The sequence below is a fragment of the Neolamprologus brichardi genome, unplaced genomic scaffold, assembly GCF_056152115.1.
Source record: "Neolamprologus brichardi isolate AB-2024 unplaced genomic scaffold, ASM5615211v1 NODE_ptg000159l+_length_25093_cov_1, whole genome shotgun sequence".
Taxonomy (NCBI): domain Eukaryota; kingdom Metazoa; phylum Chordata; class Actinopteri; order Cichliformes; family Cichlidae; genus Neolamprologus; species Neolamprologus brichardi.
The window spans coordinates 1-25,093 of NW_028270121.1; the positions used below are offsets into that span (position 1 = coordinate 1).

At 42.2% G+C, this 25,093-nt stretch overlaps 2 protein-coding genes and 1 pseudogene across 2 annotated transcripts; 1 reads left to right on the forward strand and 2 right to left on the reverse strand.

Moving 5' to 3' along the window:
• The first annotated feature begins 1,303 nt into the window (after window positions 1-1,303).
• Window positions 1,304-9,986, forward strand: LOC148094812 (liprin-beta-1-like). The gene is made up of 7 exons (XM_087837107.1): window positions 1,304-1,515; window positions 2,314-2,403; window positions 3,325-3,438; window positions 3,716-3,847; window positions 4,607-4,699; window positions 9,726-9,787; window positions 9,902-9,986. Exons 1-6 carry the CDS (start codon window positions 1,372-1,374, stop codon window positions 9,744-9,746), a joined length of 594 nt encoding a protein of 197 aa, XP_087693233.1. The 5' UTR covers window positions 1,304-1,371; the 3' UTR covers window positions 9,747-9,787; window positions 9,902-9,986.
• A 1,806-nt stretch (window positions 9,987-11,792) lies between these two features.
• On the reverse strand, window positions 11,793-16,299 carry LOC148094813 (uncharacterized). Its single transcript, XM_087837106.1, has 2 exons — window positions 15,786-16,299; window positions 11,793-15,329 (listed from the first exon to the last, which is right to left on the reverse strand). The coding sequence occupies exons 1-2, from the start codon at window positions 16,285-16,287 to the stop codon at window positions 14,815-14,817; spliced, it is 1,017 nt and encodes a 338-aa protein (XP_087693232.1). The 5' UTR covers window positions 16,288-16,299; the 3' UTR covers window positions 11,793-14,814.
• Window positions 16,300-16,396: 97 nt separating this feature from the next.
• Window positions 16,397-21,667, reverse strand: LOC148094814 (uncharacterized; annotated as a pseudogene).
• Window positions 21,668-25,093: the final 3,426 nt, after the last annotated feature.

Genomic DNA, 25,093 nt, shown 5'->3' on the forward strand with positions numbered 1-25,093 from the left:
CATAGTAAAAGACAACAACAAATATATAAAAAACACATTAAGCAAAAATAATCATGTCTTTACAAAATTCCTCGGTCTCAGGAATGTGTATGAGACAAAACTAACATAGCTGGACTACCAGCAAACTGTAGCTGGAAAGCTAATGCTTCATCTTGCATTACTTTTCCCGAATGAGTGCTCTGCTAACTAGCGGGAATGTAGCCCGAAATCGCGGCAGATATTACCAAATGAAACATGCACACAAACTGCTCATACTCTCATCAGACAATACATGAACCTCCCAACAAACACAATATATGCTTAGCAAACCGCCATTTTACACAGTGGAACACTTATTTTTAAACAAAAAACCAATGCAGTACACCTCTGACAGTGCTTACCTTTGCAAATCACAGTAAACACTGAACAAAGATGGCGCCCGCGCGAACAAGAAATCTGAACTACGGTGTCCTGCAGAGGACAAATGGTCAAAATTGCTAAAATTTACAATGTATATGCAGCTCAACAGCGACACCTTGTGACCTATTCCAGTCACTGCCTTACATATATATAACACAAATGACTTGGCATGACATCATTTGACATGAACTGGTGAAAAGTCGAGAGAAAAAAAAGTTCTTTAGTCTGATCAATCAGTATTGATGTGACGAGGTGTATTAGTGCTTGTGACATGGGTAACATGCAAATCTGTAAAGGTGCTATCGATGCTGCAGCATAATTGTAATGTGTTCTGCCATCCAGACAATGTCTTTAAGATCTTTGATTATGTTAGCAAGATTATGCCAAACCAGATTCTACTTTAATTAAAGTAGCAAAGGTCTATAAGAAGGGTCCAGAAAGGAGAGGCAAACCTGTTGTAAGGATGGAACATTTGTGACTTTGCCAGCCTTTTGTGTCCTCATCAGAAGGCTTAAAATGTTGCTTAAAAAAGGAGGTGATGCAACACAGTGGTAAACATGTTCCAACCTTTATGAAATACACTTTTTTTTTTTTAACATACGCTTTTTCTTTTAATGACAGTTATTCAGTTTCAACATTTTTATAAATTGTGTATTCAGTGTTGGCTTTAAATAATGTGATTACATTTTACACAGCATCCCAACATTTTGGAAAATTATATTGTGTTCTTCAATTACTGTTAGTGCCTGAGCCACAAAATGATTGATGTCCTCTGTAATCTAGCAGATGAGAACTTTTACTCACTAAAGCTTGTCAACAAACATCACATGCAGCATAAGATGACACTGCAGTCTGTCTCTGGACTAATTTTATCCTCATATTTATTCCTGTTGTGATTCTTTTGTCTCAGGTTCCAAAGCTATAGACTACTCCAATGGTTTGTTTGACTGCCAGTCGCCTACGTCACCTTTTATGGGTAGTTTGCGAGCGCTTCACCTTTTGGAAGACCTAAGAAGTGTCCTAGAGTTGATGGACTCGGAGGAAAGGGAGAGTCTACGATGCCAGATCCCCGACTCCACAGCTGACAGCTTTGTTGAGTGGCTCCACGGTCACATGGTAAGACCCTTACTTGTGGATGTTAGAAATATCAGTTGGATTCATGGAAAGAGATAAAGTTTATTAGCAGGTCTTTAGAAATTAAAGCAAACAGACCACTTTTTGCTCTTCTGCCATCCAGAAAAGTGTAGCCTCAGGGTAAACCGTTGTAGCGCTCGTGTTGCATTTTCTGTTTTTGAAATCGGTGCAAGTTGTGTAATCTTGCCAGATCTCTCTTGGAAATTAGATTTTTAATCTCAATGAGATTTTTTTACCTGGATAAATAAAGGACTAATAATAAATCAAAAAATCATGGAAGGAGTTTCTCCTGTGATGGCTGGGCATGACGCCCTTCAAACAAACTGTAGCACAGCTGGTTTGATTCTGATTGTTGCGTGTGCCAAATTAAAGCTGTATTAATACAGAACAGTGTGGGCAAACAGTCTTGTATCCAAGTCCACAAATGGCTTGTTTGCTAAGCGAAAACGCAGAACAATTGTCCTGTACTGCTGGGTTCCCATGGAATCCAAGATGGATTAGCTGTATTGGTGTCACAGTTGATGTGCAGCAAGAAACGCACAGACTTCTTGTGAATCAGAGCAGTGACTGGCTGCAGGCCAGTGAGAGTTTTTGTGTAATACTGTAACCCACTCTGTGTACAGCAGTCTGAATGTGAGCTCTCCATTTCAACCATGTAAGGTTTTATTTGTGCAGGGTGAAGTGGTGTAGCTGCTCAGGCACTTTGATGTGAAGAATTTCAGCTGAGAACATTAGTAGACATTAAAGAGTTCTTCTAATAATTTATTTTTCTCTCCCCAGTCTAACGGACACATTTCATTGGGTGGAGGTGACCACTACCAGGAGAGGCTTTCACGACTAGAGACTGATAAGGAGTCTCTTGTGCTTCAGGTACCTGTCTAGCAGTAATTCCATAATTTTACCATCTCCTCCACCGTCTATTTTCTGTAAAAGTCCTGTGAAGCTCATCGATGTTACTTCTCCCTCTCATCGACCAGTCAAAAACAAGAAGGGGCAGGACTTGCGTTATCAACACTGTAAACAATGGCGGGCGAGAAAACCATTTTTGTAACCTAGCAACATCAAGCATTGAAAGAATGCTTGAAGCTCTAAAAATTAAGTCAGGGGTTTGACACACAAAAAACACTTACTGATAAATATTGTTTTACTTAAGAAAATACTCCTAGTACTTAAACCAACGCAGAGTTAAAAGGTGAAAATGGAGCACAGCCTGACGTCCTTAATAAACTCAATAAATCTGCTGCTGCTCTGAAAACGTCAAGAAACCGCAAATTTCTGAATAATAGTTCACATAATGCTTTATTATTGAATTCATTTTTGTTTGTTGATTTTTAATGAATTTCCCTGGGGTGGCAAATGGTTACTAATGTAATTATTAGCCAGTGTTTGTATAATTTATGGGTAGCTACAGGTGGACTCTCCAGGATCTGGAAAGGGACTGAAACATTGTAAAACCTAACTGGAGGTTTCAAAGCTTGCTCGTGTTTCTGCCCCACATGCAAAAGATTTATTGCACTTGAACTGTGATCAGATTTGTTTAGTTCTCTCCCTCACTGTTTTTAGGAGCAGGGTATCTGTATATGTTGATTGCATGATTCTAAAGCTGCCGCCACCCCTGACGTACTAAGAGAGATTTCTCTTCTGACTTGAAACTCTTAAAAATCTATAATAGTACAAAGAGTGGAACTGATAACTTTGGCTCATCATGTTCTTTAATAACTTGGCCCTTGGTTTGTTTAATATCAGGCTTTGCTGTCCTTTCTAAAAATGTGTTACCTTGTGCTCATGCAGGTGAGTGTACTGACAGACCAGGTTGAGGCTCAGGGGGAGAAGATTCGGGATCTGGACTTGTGTTTGGATGAGCACAGGGAGAAGCTCAACGCCACAGAGGAGATGCTGCAACAGGTCTGTGTGTGTTTGTGTGTTTGTCTTACACTCTGAGGATGGGAAAGTTTGGGTGGTGCTGACTCTCAACTGGAAGAGCTGAGTTCACACCCTCCTGTCAAGTAAACATCTACTGTGTGCACTGCTGTGCTAAGTTTATAAGTGGATGTAACAGGGGCGTCTTGTTAAAACTGTTACTCATTGAGGCTTTGCAAATGACTTTTTGTGTCTCCACCTTTACACAATAATTCCTGTACTACCAGTGTTGTTTACACAGATTATTTGTTTGTTATTACAGGAGCTTCTGTGTAGAACTACTCTGGAGACTCAGAAGCTTGAGCTTATGTCTGAAGTGTCCAACCTTAAGCTGAAACTCAACAGTATGAAAAAAGAGAGGCTTGACTTTGATGACGGATTTAGGGACAGCGAGGTGAACTAATCCTCTTTGTTTCTGAATGTTTCTTTTCTATCTCACTTAACGCACACAGACACACACACACAGACACACACAGGCTCAACAATAATGAAACACTCATTTATTTTGTCCTAAATCTCGGGGAGAGAGGATCCCGTCTTATTATCAGTCTCAAAGTCATTTTTATTCCTTGTTAGTATTTGCTAAACTAGCCATTGACGGTATACCCACATTATTGTAATATTAATTGGATTTTTTTTTGTTACTTTATTAGACAAGATTTTTATAAAGATGTTGTCAGTCATTTGTTTACTAGAGATGGGAAGCTCTCTGCTTCCCAGATAGACCGAGCAGAATGTCTGGAAAGCTTTCAAACATGTCATGGTCTTGTTGTAGCAGCGCGGCCATCTTTTCCACCCCGCTGGAACAAAAAGCTGCTGTCCGTGTTCCGCCTCACAGCACATAAATCACTTCTTTTCTACAAGCAGCTTCCCCTCATTTTGTCACTGCTGCTGCTTGGAAGCACTGATTTGCTGCTTTCAAATGCATTTGTAGTCACTTTATAGAACTTTTTGCTGATACAAGTCACATTTGCAAGATGGAAGCAGTTAATGAGATGTTAAAATGATTCACTTAAATTTCATTTTGGAATCTTAGAGTTAAATTTTTATCTAGAGGACAAAAAAATGTGTGTGTGTGTGTGTGGGGGGGGGGGGGGGGGGGAATTATCCTTCAGTATTTAAGGTGTGACCTGTTCTTTGTTTCTTTTGTCAGGATTTGATTCTTGAAATTAATGAGCTGCGGTACAGACTGACTGAACTGGAGACTGAAAAACTACAGTATGAAAAGAAACTTAAATCCACTAAGGTGAGTCATCCCAGAGCACTTTACTGGCTGTGTATGTATCTTAAGGACTAGTTTTACCCTTTTTTAAACAGCCAAAATCCACCATTCTGTTTAAAGTCAATACTTAACAGCTGAAATGTTCTTTTATGCCCTTTAAAAAAATATAATATCTGTACATCTCTTGTTACCTGGATAAAGTTATTCATGCAACCATTTCAGCTGCTATTTGTATAGTATTATGCTGTAGTCACAGTAGGGAAAACAGTGGTTTGAGACCACAGCACAGCCAGAATTTTTGCAACTATGCAATGAGCATTTGGATCTTGTTGCCTTGGAAATGGTTCCTTTGCAGATGTGGACGAGGACTGTGATCACTCAGTCAGCTGGTATTTGCAGAGCGGCTTTGATGGATCAAAATGGTGATAATACAGTGTCGGTTTTAAATTGAAATGGGGTTGAGTTGGCATTTACAACCCTAATTCCTAAAAAGTTCAGATGCTGTGTAAAATCTGAAGGGGAGGGGGGAAAATGAATGCAATCTATTCATCCATCCATCTATGTTTTCTTTCGTTTATCCGGGGCTCTGTTACACTATTGGAGCAGCAGCCTAAGCAGAGAAGCCCAGACCTCCCTCTCCCTGGCTAACTCCTCCAGCTTTTTCAGGGAAATACCAAGGTGTTCCCAGGCCAGCTGAGAGATATGTCTCCAGCATGTCCTGCATCTGCCCTGGGACCTCCTCAAGGTGGCGGATGTCTCACCCAGGAGGCGCCCAGGAGAGATCCTAGTCAGATGCCCAAGCCACCTCAACTGGCTCCTTTCAACATGGAGGAGCAGCGGCTCTAATCTAAGTGTCTCCCGGATGGCTGAACTCCTCACCTTATCTCTAAGAAGAGGCCAGCCACTCAGTAAAAGCTAATTTTTCTGCCCCTTGTATCTGCAATCTCGTTCTTTCAGTCACTACCCAAAGTTCGTGACCATAGATGGGACGTACACCGACCGGTAAATTGAGAGCTTTACATTCACGCTCAGCTCTCTCTTCACTACAATGGACCCGCACAGCATCCGCGTCACTGCACCCAGAGCACCAATCTATCTTTCGATCTCCCACTCAATTCTCTCCTCCCTCATGAACAAGACCCCGAGATACTTAAACTCCTCAACTTGGGGCAGGAATTCATCCCTGACCCAGAGTGGGCATTCCACCCTTTTCCGCCTGAGAACAATGGCCTCAGATTTGGAAGTGCTGATTCTCATTCCCACTGCTTCACACTCTGCTCCAAACTGCTCTAGTGTGAGCTGGAGGCCATCATCTGATAAAGCCAGCTTAATCACATCATCTTTGAAAAGCAGAGAGGAGATTCTGAGACCACTGAAACGAAAAGCTTCTGCCACTTCTACACCTCCTATGGACTTTCTGTCCATAGGAGTTCTAACTTTTTGGAATTTTTTTGTACTTGCAATGTGTTTGTGATTAATCTGCAAAAGTTGCAAATCTGTTGACATATGTGGCCAATCTGTTGCTGTCTACGTACACAGAATTTTGCATCAAAAATGTATTTATATTCAGGGTCCAGCCAGAACATCATAAATTTGAAACAGAAATTTCAAAGTTCCTCCACAAATGGTGCCACACTGCTGCAGGATGGTGATTCAACTTCTTCAAAATGACACTGGTGCTCAGCAGCCTTCCTTTTTATGTGGGATATAACCACAATGCAGCCACTGACTTGAGTCCTCTATTGCAAAAAGGCTCATCATAGATGATTTGCACTCACTGGAACAGTGACTCTGATTGATTGCAGTGTAATGGGGTGTTATGAATTAGATGACATATTGACAAACCTTTACCAAATTGTCTGAGAAGGAGTTCAGTTATTTTGAGTCAAATTGCCTTCTGCCAGGTAACTGATGCAATTGCTTTGAAGGTGGTCAGTCAGAGGCTGGGGGATTACTAACCACCATGTTTTTTTTCCTCTCTCCTGGTCACAAAGAGTTTGTCACCCTTTTGCCTCTTAATCCAATCCCATTAACAACATCTAAGATTTTTTCGTGTTATTTAGGATTTTTTTTCCTTCTCATTCAGAGATTCTCATGGCTGTTTGAATGCTGTGAATTTAGGTTTTGGTTGCAAAAGGAAACGAGTTCAAATATCAAATGGACCCTTAATTGTTACAACACAGACAAGAAAATTGTTTGTTTTACAGTTTGAAAAGAGAAGTTAACCAAGAACACAAAAAGCTAAACTAAACTAGGTGAAGGCCAGCTGACTATCAGACTGCCACCACCCTTTTATATGCTGACGTTAGAAAAGGTGAAGGAGGGACTCTGCTTACTAGAATTTTCCAGATGATTGCTTTGGATGTTTTCTATCGTATGCTTCTTGAACTGCATGTAGTAACTGCGTGTAGCTTTGGGGGTTTTGTTGTTTGTTGCGGTGCCTACTTTTAATCTGCTTTAGTGGTCATTTTCCTGGAAATTTAGATATTCAACATTTCTTGATCTCTTTTTATCTTCTCTCCTTCCCATTTCTGTTTTCTTCTTCTTTCCGTGGCTTGTCTCTTTACTGCTAGTCACTAATGGCCAAACTTTCTAGCCTGAAAATCAAAATGGGCCAGATGCAGTATGAGAAACAGAGGAAAGAGCACAAACTCCAGGCGATGAAGGTCGGCTTTTCCCAGGATGACTGTTGTGCTTGCTGTATGATTATGGTTTTTTGACCTCTCCCTTTGGCACCTCTTCTTCTTCTTCTTCTTTTTAATTTTTGAGGCATAAAATGATTAAATCTGGTTAGATTCTGTTTTCACGCTCAAAAATGTATGTATTTTTGCAAATAATTTACTTGACCACGCATTACTGCATTTTGCTATAATGCATGGTTAAGTCAAGTGCAATCAGAAACACCACTTCCTTAAGTCTGCATTTACTAGGCACCAACTTTATAATTTCTTGTCCTGTTTAGTCTCTGATCCAGATGAAACTCTTAGAAAGAGGCTGAAAGAAAAACGTAAGGGGGGGTTTTATGTCCGTGATTTTATTATTGCACTCACCTCCACCCGTATTTGCATGAACGAGCATGAGCCATCTGAACTCTGCTTGTCCATTATAACCAGTTGCAGTGCTAGTACCCGACCACAGCGCGCCACATCTCAACTTTTTTTTTTTAATGGCACGAATCTTGTCACTGAGTTTTTAATGCCCGGCTACAACAGCAACAAGAACAGTTTGCCTTGTGTTGTTAGCAGGAATGAAGAATGAACTGTTTGTTGTGACCCTTCAGACTGCTTACTCCACCTTCTGACTCATGTCTTCCAACGTTAATCACCTACCTCTCTTCACCAGCAACCTGTGTGTGCGTGTGTGCGCACCCTGCTAACCTGTCCTGCTGTTGTGCTTTTCAGTTTCTTTCATGTACAGCTGTCTTAATAAATGTCCACTTTCCCATCAGTTATATATACTATACTCTACATTCATCTGTATAGAACAGTTTCATTTTTCATGCACAGCACACGCACTCTCCATGATTCTCTATATTGAAGTACAAATTACAAGTGTCCATTTTAAGAATCCTATTGACTAAAGCAAAAACACAAGCTACCTTCATGTCTTGAGCATACCTTTTAAACATTTACAGTGCAGGTGAGGAAAAATAAGCGAGGCCCCCGAGTTTAATAACTAGTCAAACTTTTCTTGGGTAGAAGTAACCTTGAATAAACATTTGTAGCTGTAGACCAGACCAGTTTAATGTTTAACAGACAGTTTATCCTTAGGACTGCTTCTGCTCAGCCAGATTCTCAAAATGTTTCAGTATAAATGAGTTTCTTGAGGTCATTCTGCAGCTTTTCTATCAGGTTCACTCCAGAAGAAGGATTTTCTTTGTTTGTAGTCATCCTTGAGTAGATTTATCTCAAAGTTTTGGCCTTTTGTTTCACTGCCAACTAGGGATGCAACGATACCAATTTTTTCAAACCGATACTTGGATCTGAGTACTTGCCGATACAGAGTACAAAAAAACGATACTTCTACCACACACACACACACACACACAAATACAATTAATTGGAAGACAGGTTTTATTATATTCCCTGCCGATAAAAAATAAAATCTTAATAAAAATGACCACAAAAAAATTTCAAGTGAAAAATAAGCACTTCTGTTAAATTATTGCAGAGTCTCCACTTTGTAATTTTACAAAATATCACTGAACTATTGGCACTGTCTCGAGCTTTCAGAATAATAAATAAACACTTCTGTTTGGAATAAAATAAATACAAATTAGGTTTCGAATAAAATAAACTTTTAAATTATTGCAGAGTGTCCATATTGTAAACAAACAAACAAAATAATTCTTATTAAATAAATAATAAAATATAAAAAATTATAAAATAAATAATAAATAAAATAATAATTGGCCCCCTAGTGGCCAATCTAAAAAACTACAACAGAAATGACAAGCCTCCCTCTGATTAATGAAATAAGTTGGTATCGGTTCATGGTATCGGTTAACTTTTACGAGTATGAGTACACACACATTTTACAGTATCGGCCCCTGATACCCGATACCAGTATCGGTATCGGTGCATCCCTACTGCCAACAATAACAGTTTGAGAGATATAAGCATAATTTGCAGTGTAAAAAAATTAGGAAACTGAACAAGTGGAGGACAAAAAAAGTTCTGTTCATCCATCTGTTTTCTAAAGTATCAGAAATGTTCTCAGTGAAAGGGTGGCTGTGAAGAAAGAAGGGAAACTGGTAGAAAAGGCTGAGGTATGCCAAAATACACAAGTACTGAAAGGGACCGCTATCAGAGTGTGTGTCAGTGTGTTGAAAAGTGGAAATGTTTGAGCAAAGGTTAACATGTAAAACACCCGCTCACACCAACACTGTGTGTACGTTTGGTTTCTAAAAAGCAGTGTGGCCGTGATGTTGCTGGACTGACAGCCTGTAATGTTGCATCCTGTATGTTTAAATTTTACATATCCTCACATTTTAACACCCTCAAACTTCACACCAGGAACTCTTTCAGTAATCTTTTTCTCTCCTCTCTAGATGTGGAAGTCCAGAGGATGAAGAAGGCAGTGGAGTCTTTGATGGCAGCAAATGAAGAAAAGGTACATGTGACCAACTAGGATTCACCGTGTATCACATCCCAGCTACCCAAAGCTGCTCCGGGGGGGGGGATAAACTGACCTCATTTTTCTTTTTCATTACCTTTTCCTTTGCAGGATCGTAAAATTGAAGAACTGAAACAGTCACTGCTGCGGTACAAGAAAGTACAAGACATGGTGATGTCCGTGCAGGGAAAGAAAGGTTACAATCTAAAAATTTAAGTATTTTGACAAATTTACATAAAATTTGATTCACAGCATTTAAAAACTGACATTAATGATGTGCTAAAATAATGCATTTTAAGCTTTAGCTGCCACACAGGCCCTTCAGCTATCCCTGGGTTGCTTGCCTTTTCCCCTTGTTGTTTGTATAGTTTTGTGTGCGAAAACTTTTGAGCTACTTCCTACATCTTGTGAACAGGATCATGTGTTAAATAATTTGATTTTATATTTTGGTCCATTACAGAAACAAAGACAAATGATAATGAGCACGTTGAGAGTTCTGGTGATGGATGGGCCACAGTCCGAGCTAGCCCTCCGTCTGTGGAGTCCGAAAAACAAGAAGGCACGGATGCTGAACAACTGAGAGGGAAAAGCCCAGATGAGGTTTGTGGAGAGGGAGAGGAGATGCAGCAAAGGGCCACGGGTCGGTCTCAAACTTGGTCGGTGCGTCTCAGTCATGTGGCATGCGGTTGCCTGTTCACCCACTAAGCTAAACTGGCACCCATGGTATCACTATTTAAATGGCAGAGAACATGAGATATTTTTAATTTTGCTTTTACTCTTTTTCCTCCCCTGGAGCGACTTCACATATCATTAAACTCTAAAGTGCTCAGTAAAACACTCTCACAAAAACTTCACATTAATTTCACTCCTTTGGAAATGAGTGTTGAAGAGCTGGACAACCAATTAGTTGAATAACATCTTTTGTCAGATCTCTGTATGCAGATTTAGACTGTTCTCAGGGACTCTGTAGAGTTTTTAAGTCACAGTTTTAATGCATTTAAATCTTCTTTTGTCTTTCTGACTCAGATGGAAAGCCCCAGTGGACTAAGTGAAGAGCCCTCGCCTTCACCCAGCCCGTCTGATCCAGAGAAAATGTCAGAATCTGAACCGGCAGATGCAGAAAGGTAAAGATTTTATGTGTTATACATGACTGTTTTTCTTTTAACAATATTTTTAATTTACAAATTAAAAAAACAAATAACCGGAGAACACTAGACGCCAAAGAACCAAACAAACAGCAAATCCAAACATGGCAAACCACCAATCCTAGTGGAATCTCTTTCATATTCTTCACTGACGAACACAGTGAAATGGTGCTCATTCTGCCTGCATGTGTCTTGTATTTATATTAAAATGCTGTAACTTGCCAGGAATTACATAAATTCACATTAAAATCTGAGTATTGGAAGCTCTCACTGCAATTTACGCTATAAATAAAGTGTAAATTTACACTAAATTGTGGTAAGAGCGGTGAAGCATGCTGTTTAATGCACGTATATGTTTAAATTATCCGGGGCAGTCCATGTGGCGTTGCACCACGTGTTTGACGTGTCACTGAGTGCTTGTTATATATGTTATATATTATTATAGCACTATGACTAAATAATGAGGGAAGTATTATGTATCACCACCATGATGAACACTTGTGGCAATAGTATGTATAGTACTCTGCACAGTGTGTGCATATTTGATGTGTATAGATGTTTTAAAATTATTACTCATGATATCACAATGTCCAGACATGTCCTGTAGGGACATGAGGAGGAAACGGTGGCAAAAGGAGCTATGTGAGGCTGCTAAAGGCAGTGGATCCATCACCAGACCACAGGCAACAATAACACATGTACCAGTTGTTGAACTTGTTACGGATTCAAATATTGAGGAGGGATACAGGAGGAAAACCCAAAATAACCACACTGGTCCGGCCGGGTCAAGTCAAACGATGATTTAATGAACACACGCGTGGGAGATGGACACCATACATCAGACAGCATTAGATCTCAATACAAACTCCACACACTCATTGTTTTATGAAAATCAGGGTATTAGAACGCCCCCTCATGCGTACAGATAGTACAATACAGTCAATATTGACAACTTTAGACACATCAAGAAAAACATTCTCTTCGTCTCGAGGACAGACACTGGCTCCAGTGCCTCTCCTTGGAGCGGACTGTCCCCTACGGAGACACAACATTACAGCTGCAAGGTTTTCCAAATTATCAAGTTGACGTGTATATAATTCGCTGAGTCAGGGATACAATATTAAATGCATGTTGGTTTAATGAACTACCATTACTTAAAAACTTAATAAAAAGATATAACTGAATAAAAAATCACAAAGAATCACATAATATCAGTGTTATGTAAGCGCGTGCAACCTCCTGGGCCCAAAGTCATCTCACACCATGGATCAGCCAGTCATAGCGCTGACTGAAGTTTTTGACCTTTATTAACTCGGGCACAACTCTATAATAAGCAACAAACTGCCATATGTGTAAGGTGATCATGTTTACACCTGCAAAGAGAGCTCATATAATTATTCTGACACCTGTAAATAAAAGATTAACACCAGGTTATAACAATCACTGTAATTCAAAGGTTAAATGTAATGTCAATAGCTTCAATCAATGTTTAATGCAATGCTTATTAAATGATTCTGATATAATGATGATGATTCTGCTAAAAATGAAATAAAACACCCCTTTTCACCCGACAATTCCCTCTGTTGACCTCTAGGAGAATCCAGAGGTCACAACACCAAATGTTATATCAATTCTTGATCTACACAGCCTGTTCTACGTGCATCAATGGCATCATGGACATCGGAGTCACAACTCTAGGGTCCACTGCCCTTGTGATTACTTTCTCTAACAATGCTCTGGCACAAGGAATGAAACAACACCCACAAATAACAAAAATACCCACCAAAATAGACAAAGTAAGCATGACCGAAAGCACAAGCCCTTTCCACCGTCCGAACACAGAGTCCATCCAGCCCTCCAGCGGATTGTCAACTCCTGAGTGATCATGCATCGTTTCAGACAGGCTCTTTAAGCCCTCAAGAGCCCGAGTCACTGAGCCGTCCGGAGCGGTGTTGTTTGGAATGAAGGTGCAGCACTGATCTCCAAACATGGCACAAACGCCCCCTTTTTCTGCTAATAGCATATCAAGGGCCATCCTATTTTGCACACCCATTAATGAGGTGGGACCCACCTGCTCCGCTAACCCCTCCATCCCGTCTCTGGTCAGGTTAGAGAGTCTCAGCACATTATAATGAACATAATTAATCCTATCTACGTTCTTGTTTGGGGTCACTGGAAAGAAAGCAGAGATTATTGGAAGATTTTCAAAACCGGCTGCTATTTGGTCAGCAAGTTTATATTCACTTGGAACCCCCCTGGGCACTCCAATGGAGTCGATCCAGGTTGGTGAATTCATTCTAGGGTCATAAACATGTGTTCCATCAATTTGTCTTTTTAGCGAAATGTGTCTCTTGCGTCTGGCTGCCAATGTGCGTGTGTTGCGCTGTGGGGTCGCTTTTACCTGATTTCCAATTAGCATAAGTGGCGCTCCTAGTCTCACCATCGCGCACGTCCCCACGCTTCCCAGAGGAACACGAACCAAAAGAGTCTTGTGGCCGCAATAAGCCCGCTCCTGGCCCAGGTTCCAATCAGTGTGGTCGCATCACTTACATTATTTGTGGTCCTCCCCATGTGTGTAACAGAACACCAACTGGGATCAATTTCTCCCAAATTATACTTTACTTTATCGGTGGAGAACTTAAAACACGTATAATTATCCTTTCTAGGCATAAACGGTCCTACTTGGGTGTATTTGTGGATAGGGGGAAATAAACTGGACAAAACAGTGCAATTCCCACTATTCACTACTTCTCTCGTCATTCGCAACATGCAATTATAGCCCCACTGATCCTCTGGATGCAGTGGCGCCGGCTCTGTGAACAAACGCGGTCTAGCGGAAGCACAAGCTACACAATTAGACAATTTTTGTTCTCTCGCATTTTGAGCCATCCAGTCCAGCCAGATGTTACTGTCACTGAACCCGGTGGCGCGTTCAATCAAATCTCGAGGTTTTAATGTGCTGTAGTCCACTGACAGGACCCGTCTACCGTTTGGTTCCTGCTCCTCTGGTACCGCCTCCGACGACCCGCTTCCTTTTTGGCCTGTAAAAGAAGTAACAGAGTTGATTGAATTGAAAGTCACGTGTGTTGCTGTTTCTTTTCTAACTGACTGTACTATGTTATGTTTTCCTAAGAAATTAACTTTAATTAACCTTTTTGGATCAACTCCTACAGTTTCCACGCCCACAACTAAATATACAGGTTTTTCCCGCTGCCAAAGTCAACAGATTTTTAGATGGACTGTAATCCCTTTGAAGTTTAAGCTCATTTCCTGGTCCTAATTCTGACGGTTCCCAATTTTCCCCAGTATAACCCTTTACCTGATTCCAATTCCTACACCACCCGTCATAAGGCCGATTTCCCCTTTCGCAGTGTGTACTCACTGAGTAATCCCAGCAGATCCACACATTGTATCCTCTCCAATTGCCGCTCGCGCCCTTACAGTTAAAAACATCACACAAATCAAATGTAAAAGAGGTTGTGGAGCCATTAACATAATCTAATTCTAAACCACCATAAGTGCTGAGACACTCATCCGTTTTACCAGAGATTTCGCGCTTCATTCTCGCCCGCGACTTGAGTTCACTCAGTGGTATATCGAGTGGCGCTGGGCTGGAATGACCTCCGTGCTCAGACAGTCTGCGTGGGCCGGTCTGCAACAAATAAACCAAAAAACATATAGCGGTGATTAATAACATAGTTAACATCAGACGAAGTAACATTTTGTTAATTTTTGTAACTTCTCTCTCATCACAGGTTTCTGATTGTTGTAATGGCATTGTATCATGTATGACTTGTTTTTTGTTATTTTTGTCTTTTTTTTTTTTTTTTTTACATACAAGTTCAAAACTCTTCTTATCAAAGCCTTTATGTGAAATCTTCAATTTGATACTGCTCCTTTTTGCTGTCGCGGTGACTTCCTCCTAAGCTGGTCTTCGTTCTTCGGCCTCCCAGGTAGACTACCGGTCGGCCCGTTGCACAGGTGTGAGGGTTTATTCTGCCTCTGTTTTTCACCTGTGTTGGGTGGAGTTGCAATTTTTTCCACCCAGCTGTCGTGTGCCGGTGCACACTGCGACCAATGGTACCAGTTGTCGCCTTTCCCTTTCAGTTGAACTGCTTTCGCCGTCCGGGCCAACACCTCGTATGGACCAGTCCAACGAGGTTCCTTCCACTTGCGTTTGATGACCTTCAGCCACACTACTCTCGCGTCTGGGACCTCTCCTTCTCCTGGGGGTTTTTCACAAGCCACCTGCTTTGTGAAGCTGGACACAAGCGCCTTTAACTCGTTCCAATAGTCTGCGTGAGACCTGTTCCCTCTCGTGCCCTGTTCGACCGGGCCCACCGTCCAAGGTGCCGGAAACTGTCTCCCAGTCAGCAGCTCGTATGGCGTGAAACCTGTGGACTGATTAACAGAACATCTTATGGTCATCAACGCAATCGGCAGGGCCGCGACCCAATTGAGCCCTGTTTGCGCGCAGATTTTAGCTAATTTATTTTTCAAATTTAAATTCATCCTTTCTACTTTCCCTTGGGATTGAGGATGATACACTGTTCCAAATTTGTGCTGAACTCCCAACATTTTTTCCACCTTTGCCAAATCTTGATTTTTAAAGTGGGTTCCATTATCTGATCGAATTTTTTTAGGGAACCCATGTCGAGGAATATAATGATTGATTAAACATTTGATCACGGTCCTCGCATCTTCCTTTTTAGTCGCCCATGCCTCTGGCCAGCCGGTCAGTACATCTACACACACCAACAAATAACGAAGACCACCAGGGCCTGAATCAATCATATCAGTGAAATCAATGACAATCTCCTCTCCCGGCCTCTCAGGCATCCGGAACTTACCCAATTCTGGTTTGATCACTGGCTTGGGATTGTGTGCTCCACAGATTAGACACCTTTTGGCCTTCTCCCTTATCATTTCTCTGAGGTTAGGGTGCCACCAGTGACACAGATTTCTCTCCATCTGTGCTATTCCGACGTGTCCAAGCCCGTGGGCCTCGCTCACCTTCTGTTTCGCCATTTCGTCTGTTAGCACGGGACGCCCGTCTGGCCCCCTCCACAAGCCTCCATCCTGCCAGGCTCCCTTATTTTTCCACACCCCCTTTTCCTCTGGGGATGCCTCCTCCTGGGCCTGTTTGACCTCCTCCATTTGGTTAATTGGCCCTTCCTCTTCTGCAATTACCTGTATCATTTGTCTCCGTCCTTTGTAACCTGCTGCCTCCTTTGCGGCTTCGTCCGCTTTCTGGTTTCCTTTTGCCACCATGCTGGTTCCTTGTGAGTGTCCTTTGCATTTTATGATACTCACTTCTCTTGGATCGGCCAAGGCCTCCTCCAATTCCTCCATTTCCTTCTTGTGGCAAATAGGTGCGTTGGTTGCTGTTCTGAATCCTGCTCTTTTCCATTGAGGCAGCTCCACGTGCGCTGCTCCGAATGCATACGCTGAGTCTGTGTAGATGTTCACTCTCATATCCTTAGCTAACCTCAAAGCTCGAGCTAGGGCTATCACTTCAGCTCTCTGAGCCGACTGCTGTCCCTCAATCCTTCCTGCTTCTTTGACCTGATACTCATTTCCTACTCTACAGACCACCGCATAGCCGGTTTTTAGTCCTTCTTCATCTCTGTGGCAACATCCATCTGTGAACCAATCCTCAGCTCCAGGTATAGGTTCCGCCTTCAGGTCCTCTCTAATTTTTTCTTCAACCTGTGCTCTTTTGACGCAGTCATGTGGTTCCCCTGCTCCCATTAAATCTGCCATGTTAATTCCTTCATGTGTGAATGTCAAATTTGGAGCCTCCAAAACTTTACTCAACTTCTGTTGTGCCCGTGGCGTCATACTAAATGCTTGTGAGTTCACGTACGCCACTATACTATGTGTAGTGAGTATTTTTAGTGGATGTCCTCTCACTACATGTGCTGTTTTCTGAATGACTTTGGCAACCCCTGCTGCATGTTGTGTGCATGTGGGATGTCTTGCTTCTGTTGGATGCAGTTTTATACTAACATACATGAGAACATCCCTACTCCCCCCTTTTTTCTGAAACAACACCCCGTTTACGACGGAGTTTGTTTCGGAAATATCCAAATAGAATGGCTCATCATAATTAGGTGTAACCAAATCAGATGCTCTTGACAGATCCTGTTTTAATGCAATAAACGCGATTTCAGTGTCAGGCGTCCAAGGCAATTCAGCCTTAAGATTTCGAACGCCAACTTGCTTCAGTAGGCCCCTTAAAGGGGCAGTTTTACCTACATAGTCAGGAATGAACTTTCTGCTGTAACCTGTCAACCCAAGGAAAGAAAGCATTTCTCTCACTGTTCGCGGTTTTGGGTGTGTCAGAATTTGGTCTCTGTGTGTGTTCATTAAACCCACTGATTTGTGTGCGATTACCCGACCCAAAAATGTTACCTCAGGTCGAACCAATTGCAACTTTTCTTTACTCACTTTGAAGCCACACTCCACCAATCTATTCAACACGACGAGCGAGGCTGCCGCACAATCCGCTGCTGACGGGGCTGCAATGAGAAGATCATCGACATATTGAATCAATGTACATCCATCTGGCAAATTACATGTTGACAGGGCCTCTTTGAGCACCTGATTGAAAATGCCAGGAGAAAGTGCAAAACCTTGTGGTAGACGTGTGTATCTGAATTTTTTGCCTCTGTATGTGAATGAGAAAATGTCTCTGAGTGACTCATGCAGTGGAAGACAAAAGAATGCATTTGCTAGGTCAATACAAGTGAACCACTTTTGGTCACACTTAATATCTGATAGTGCAGTGTAAGGGTTTGGAACAGGTACAGTGTTAGTGTGCAATATGGCATTAATGGCACGCAAATCATGTGCCATACGATACTTTCCTGTTCCAGATTTCTCCACCGGTAGAATTGGTGTGTTCCAATGTGAGTAAGATGGCTCTAACACTCCGGCATTTAACAGCCCTTCAATTGTTTCTGCAATTCCTTCTTCTGCTTCAGGTTTATGTTTATACTGCGGTCTGTTGATTGGTGTGTTTGATTTCAGGTGGAACAGGATAGGCGAACAGGTGGCCAGGCCAACATCTGTGGGCCCTTTGGACCACAAACTGTCAGGCAGTTTTGACAGTTCAGCAACTGCATCAGGATGATCTGCTCTCTCTCTTCCATATGTTTCTGAAATTTCTTGATGTTCAAGGGTCACTACATCATTAGACATGCAAGTTATACGATAGATTTTAGAATTTGGTGCATAACATAAATTTGGAATTTGGGTGCTTTGCCACCCTGCGTCGTCCAGCGCCCGCCTGACCATTGGTCCCAGATCACATGCTCCATGACCTTCGTGGACCGCCAATGTAATGTGAGGGGCCGAATTTTCTCCCACATTATACCAAGGCAGTTGTTCATCAGTTAATTTTACAGCCGCGGCTACACCTTCTGGCCCAATGTAAATGTTATTTGTTTGCACATTCCAGCTCTGACCCTCAAGATCAGACTGGAATAGTTCACGATAGGTGTCATCATTTTCCCTGTCATAAAAAAGAGTGACGTGGTATGGATCTCGTGGTGGGGAGTAAACTGCCAAGCTCATTATCCAGGGTCTCCACAGTTGGAATTGACTTAGAATGCCTTCCTCCAGCAGCCTTCCCCAGTAAATGTCGGCTTTGGGTTGTTCACAGTTCTGAAGCAGATATTGAGTCTTTGAGTTTGTTCCCAGGCACGGGAAATGCTGTCCTCCTGGCAGAGTAACAGACAGTCCATCTGCAGAGCACATGATAGTAGCTCCCAGCTTCACGAGCAGGTCCCTGCCCATGAGATTCACTGGCACTTGAGGTGACACCACATATTGATGTTTCACAGTCTGCTTTCCCAGCTTTGTCACGGCTGGATCGGTCAACGGCAGAGTCATTGGAACCCCGGAAAAACCCACCACATTAACTGTGTGATAGGAAAGTGTGGCACAGTCTGGTGTTGCTCTCAATGTGGAATATGTTGCTCCAGTGTCCACTAGAAAGGGCAATTCTGTCCCTTCCACGGTCATTGACAGCATAGGGTCTGCCATCCCCATGCTGTTTGGTCTCTCCGGGCTCCTTCAGTACTGCTGCTGTTCCCAGCCCCAGTCAGCCACTGGGTACTGAGCGACTGGCGCTGCACTTGGGTTCGGGGCTTGATATGCTCCCCTGTACCCATTTCTCCCTCTTTGTGTTCCACGTGCCTGGGGTCGATAGCCTCTCCTTGGATTGCTTTGAAAAGATTCTGGACAATCTCTACTCCAGTGTCCCTCTGCTCCACATTTCCAACAGGCATTCCAAGGCATGTTAGTGGGATTCCCTGTTTCACGAGCTCTTTGCACTCCCCTCACTGATCCACCACGCCCTCTTTGCGGACCACCGGTTCCCCAATTCCCTATGGGTTGACGCTGCCTTGGTGCATTGACGGGCCACCTGTCATCAGAGCACAGACCCGGGTCTCCCTCTGGCCATTCAGGCGCGGGACCAGGCCGGGGCCCAGCTATCATTATTTTCTTTGCGTTCTCCTTTTCCTCCTTCTTTTTCTCTCCAACTTTATTTCTCGCCTCTGTCAGCTGTAACTTAACCAAGGACGCCTGTGCCTCCTCCAACTCTTTTTTTTGTCTGTTCGCGGTATCCTGTTCCTCCTGCAACCGGTGTGTTACATGTCTTTCCCACTGCACAGAGTCCGCTACAGCAAAATCTGGATTTTTCTCTAAGTCAGCTTTTACTTGATTGGGCAGCCCTGCCAGCACCGCAGAACGGAACCACGCACGATGCTCACCTTCATTACCTGGATGGATACCTGTTTCTGACAACCACTGCTCTTTGGCTTTTGCTAAAAACTCCCTAGGTGTATGTTGGGGGTCCCAATTTATTTTAGGTATAGCTCCAGTATTAGGGGTTGGGTACTTCTCACGGACTGCGTCAGATAAGGCACATTGCACTTCATGGTATGGCAGATCATTTGCATACCGAGTTGTATGGGCTATAGCCTCTACATCAGCTAGCCCACCACCGAGCATACAGTGGCCAGCAATAGCACGGAAATCGCCAATGGCAAGTTCCTGGCCTTCGGTCAATCTACTCAATGTTCTTAACCAACTCGCTCCTCCCTCAGTTATAGGTGGAAGTTGTTTAACCAATGCTTCCAAATCTCTTATTTTATATGGGCGGTACAGTGGTTCATTTTTTGAACCTGCTATTAAAGGGAGATTATAACCAGGGGCAGCAGCTCCTGGCTCTAAGGACACTTTTTTATAGCGAACCGCGTGTTGTTTTCCACTTGAACTTTGAAACATGGGCCTTCTTACTCCTATTCCTCCACGTCCCGATCTCAAATTTCTGCCTACGTTTGAGTCTGACTCAACTACTCTGTCTTTTTCCTCATCACTCTCCTCTTCTGATGAAGTCGCACCATCTTCACTCTCCTTCTCTGGCTTAGCTTCAGTCAGTTTTTTCTTGACGTCTTTTAGCGTTTTTATTACTTCCCTTAATGCATTTGGATGTTCATGCATCCGGCCATAGACTTCTCCTCTCCAATTTTTGTCCTTAGCCGTTGTGTCAGGTTTCTCCGACCTACTGGTTTGGGTCTGCCCTTCTCGTACTGGTGTTGGCAACTCCTGAAAGGTTGACCGTTCACTTCCATCCTCCGTTGACATTGTATCCTCCATTTTAAGGGTCTGTTCAGTCTGTCCACTGTAACTTGGCTGTTCCTCCATTATTACCTCTGAGTCTGACATTTTTTCTTTACTTAGTGGGCGGGGAGGCGAGGTTAAGCCTTCATCTGCAGCTGAGGCTACCTTTCTCCCTCCCCCACTTTGGGGCTGACATTTAACTGTCACTGACCTTTCTTTGGGACGAACTATAAGTGGGCTGGTATATTCAACGTCCGCTATTCCTCCAACAACCACTCCAGTTTGTCCATCTGGACCATGAACTTGTCCCCCACCAAGAGTCATCACAGGCATGATGTATGATTGTGGTGGGGCACTAGGTGATACTGCGGCCCAAGTATATAATTTTGGTGTGTCAGGTTTGTTAGCATCTTCTGGGTTTGACATTAAATCCTTCATTTGGCTCTTTATCTTCTTATTTTCCTCCTTCAGCTGTTTCAATGACTCCATGACATTTTCCATGTCTCCTGTTTCCTCCATGACATCCTCCATCATCCAAGATGATGCTCCATTCCACAGGAACAGCCATTTACAGCACTTTGCATGGGTCTCCTTTAAATTCTTGATTTCTTTTTTGGCTTTCCGGTTAACTGAACGTCCCTCTGTTTCCTTTTCCAGTTGTTCCAGTTTCTGCTCGCATCTCTCTCCTTCCGTTTTAAACACAATGTTTAGGGCTATCTTCTCCTCCAGCCCTCTCTGTTGGGAGGCAATAATTTTTCTTACCTCCACATCCATCATTTTGCATTCTTTCTCCGCTGTTTTTAATGATCCAGGGAAAGCCAAGCGAATGGCTTTTTTAGCTGTTGCAGTTGTTCCTCCATAGGCCTAAATGCCCTAGACCCACTAGATGTCGCGCTGGAGCTGTTTGCCATTTTCCTGAAACACAGGCTTACCTCCCTCTCAATGACGTTACTCGACTCCTCCTCCTGGGTCACCCCACTACGTCTCCTTGAGAGTTCTCAGAATTAATCTCACCACTCCAACGGTCACAGTCTCCTCCAGACCTGCTCGGTGACACACAATTAACCCAGTGCGTCAGAGAGTTGACCGTGGTTTTATTAATGTTCACACTTAATCACAATATTTCACTCTCCCATTTAATTTAATAAACCCAAATACATTGTGTGCTGTACTTTATGCACGCTACAGCCACACAGTTTAACACCTTCTCACCACACCAAGTCGTCACAAAACCTGCGTCAAGGCGCTCTCGTATCACATAATAATAAATAGACACCATTCTATTTTAACCGGTGGGAGAGTGATGAACCAGTCAAACCCAAACTCCTCAATAGTTCGCCATTTTACTTCAACACTAAACAATCAAACTCCACTTAGTCTCATTTACTCCAGACACCATTAACCATTTCAAACACACAGTCACAAACAATTCATGTCAGCCACACAATTTCAAAAAGCCAATTATCTCCTTTTAAATAATTTCTCACTTCGGGACTTCTCCACCACTAACTCTACAAATTTTAAGAAAGCATATCAAATTCAGTACCGGTTATTACCGCTTGTACCATGGAGAAAACAAACATAGCCGCCTCTGTGACTTCATACTCGGGGTCATCCGCCTGTATGGCTAGTTCAATCACCCCTTTAAATAAAAGTAAACACCGACTAATATATAGATCTAAGTCGTCCAGATCTATTTCTGAACTTACTGACACCTCATAAGGGGCATCTCCCTCTTCTGTCTGTGCAGAACAGTTACAATTCACCTCCAGAAGCCCCTCTACCCCTGTAACTTCAATGTGACAGGACGCTGATCGCAACATTATTAGGGTTTTTATAACTTTATATGAACAGGAATTTATCAATATTGAGTGGGGTTTTTTTTCTTCTTTCAAATATGTGTGTGAATGTAAATGAATTTCTTACTTTTCACAAGTCCACTTTATTGCGTGCTCATAGATTCACTTCTGTTAAAGTTATTCAACAAATATATTTTTCTTTATTTATTCCTTATGGATTATGTCACGCTTATTAGTGGCTCATATATACTTAAACTTATGTCTAGACTTGAACACAGAGGTAGAGCATCATTCCATCCTTTTTAGGGTGACAAACTCCACTTTCTCTGTATCAAGACAGCTCATAACCTTTCAACAATTTTATCTAATGTATTATTGATTAAGATTCTTCTAGGAGAATAAATGTGTGGTTTTCTAAGTACACTTAAATTTTGTCTCAGATTAGTTCACTACAATTTGATCCAAATTGTAAACACTCACCTCCCCATACACCACAATAACTCAGAGTTATATGTATTATATCTTATATTATCACAAGAAAGCAACTGGGTTAATCAAGCATACTTGTCTATAGTCTCACACTGAAAGAAAAAGACGCTCACAGTCTTATAACTTCATATATATCTTGCTTGAATCAAAAGCATTTTAAACTTTCCACTTTTCAGCCATGCAACACAAGAGAAATATGCCAACCACAGTCATTAATCATATATTCACAGCAATATTCAAAACTCATTTATATTATCATAATACACAAAACCAGCATGTTATTTACAGGGCTTTAACAATACTTGCAAAGCATAATTATAACAGTCAATCACACTCTAAACAAAAATGAACGTCCTCTGTGTACCTCACAGCAGCCACGTCATTTGCATGTTCACACACACAATCCAATCAGGCACGCAGCGCTGCAGCACGCTATCGTCACACACAGCCTCGTTTCACACTCAACTCTCTATCTTATTTTACACAGACGTCTTATATTTACACTCACTCTCAGGCCTGAAAGTTTTAGCGCCTACACAATTTTGACAAATTTAAGATAACGGGTCCAACCGAAGAAAGTCCAACTTTTTTGTAATCAATTAACCAGTATCAGCCTCTAACTGTATCTGGCCTCATCTCTAAAGTCCCTAAGTCAATTTACAGTGCCCAAAAAAGCGCAGATAAGGAGACTCTAACTCCTAGCTTGTTCCAGGATGCCCTGTACCCCACAGTCAAGCCAACTGAACTAACCCTGTTCGCCGACAGGTCAAGGTCGCGCGTCCGCGGCCAGGAGGGAGCGTAACCTCCGGGCTATGCGCCTCTTAGTGGACTCTAACCACCGTTCTAACAAAATTTATAATACTTTTAAACCGCCGTCAACCCTCTAAAACAAGAGTATGACTGACGCAGATGCAACGTTATGGACAATGGAGCCTCTAACTCTCAACATGGCCAACACAGATGCAATCCTTTAAACCAATGGAGCCTCTAACTCACAAAATGACCAATTCCCTATCAAACTACCTGAGCCTCTAACTCAGTATTATTTTCCTTTACCTCGGGCCTCTAACCCAGTATTATTACTTTTAAGCTTATATCAAGTTTCAACACTCATGAGATTTTTTCATCAAAATCAAAACAGGCCTTCACCAGTAATTTCAGTGAGTAGACTTTTAATTTATACAATCCAATTTGGCACAGTTCGGATTTACATTCAACAGGTTGTGCCTTACCTTTAGATGTGCTGGCCTGCCCACTCACGTCAGACCACTGGCTCGTGCCTGCCCGTTCGACCACCTCGGACCGTCCAAACCTCCAAACCTTCCTCCTCAATACCACAGGACGAGCCCCCAAAACTGTTACGGATTCAAATATTGAGGAGGGATACAGGAGGAAAACCCAAAATAACCACACTGGTCCGGCCGGGTCAAGTCAAACGATGATTTAATGAACACACGCGTGGGAGATGGACACCATACATCAGACAGCATCAGATCTCAATACAAACTCCACACACTCATTGTTTTATGAAAATCAGGGTATTAGAACGCCCCCTCATGCGTACAGATAGTACAATACAGTCAATATTGACAACTTTAGACACATCAAGAAAAACATTCTCTTCGTCTCGAGGACAGACACTGGCTCCAGTGCCTCTCCTTGGAGCGGACTGTCCCCTACGGAGACACAACATTACAGCTGCAAGGTTTTCCAAATTATCAAGTTGACGTGTATATAATTCGCTGAGTCAGGGATACAATATTAAATGCATGTTGGTTTAATGAACTACCATTACTTAAAAACTTAATAAAAAGATATAACTGAATAAAAAATCACAAAGAATCACATAATATCAGTGTTATGTAAGCGCGTGCAACCTCCTGGGCCCAAAGTCATCTCACACCATGGATCAGCCAGTCATAGCGCTGACTGAAGTTTTTGACCTTTATTAACTCGGGCACAACTCTATAATAAGCAACAAACTGCCATATGTGTAAGGTGATCATGTTTACACCTGCAAAGAGAGCTCATATAATTATTCTGACACCTGTAAATAAAAGATTAACACCAGGTTATAACAATCACTGTAATTCAAAGGTTAAATGTAATGTCAATAGCTTCAATCAATGTTTAATGCAATGCTTATTAAATGATTCTGATATAATGATGATGATTCTGCTAAAAATGAAATAAAACACCCCTTTTCACCCGACAAACTGCAGAGGTATTCAAGTGTA

Coding starts and splice junctions, on each gene's coding strand:
- LOC148094812 (XM_087837107.1), top strand. CDS start 1,372: ATGGGTAGTTTGCGAGCGCTTCACCTTTTGGAAGACCTAAGAAGTGTC. Junction 2,404..3,324: donor AGGAGTCTCTTGTGCTTCAG/GTACCTGTCTAG, acceptor GTGCTCATGCAG/GTGAGTGTACTGACAGACCA. Junction 3,439..3,715: donor CAGAGGAGATGCTGCAACAG/GTCTGTGTGTGT, acceptor TTGTTATTACAG/GAGCTTCTGTGTAGAACTAC.
- LOC148094813 (XM_087837106.1), bottom strand. CDS start 16,287: ATGGAGGAATTGGAGGAGGCCTTGGCCGATCCAAGAGAAGTGAGTATC. Junction 15,330..15,785: donor AGTGATCAAACCAGAATTGG/GTAAGTTCCGGA, acceptor ATCAGTCCACAG/GTTTCACGCCATACGAGCTG.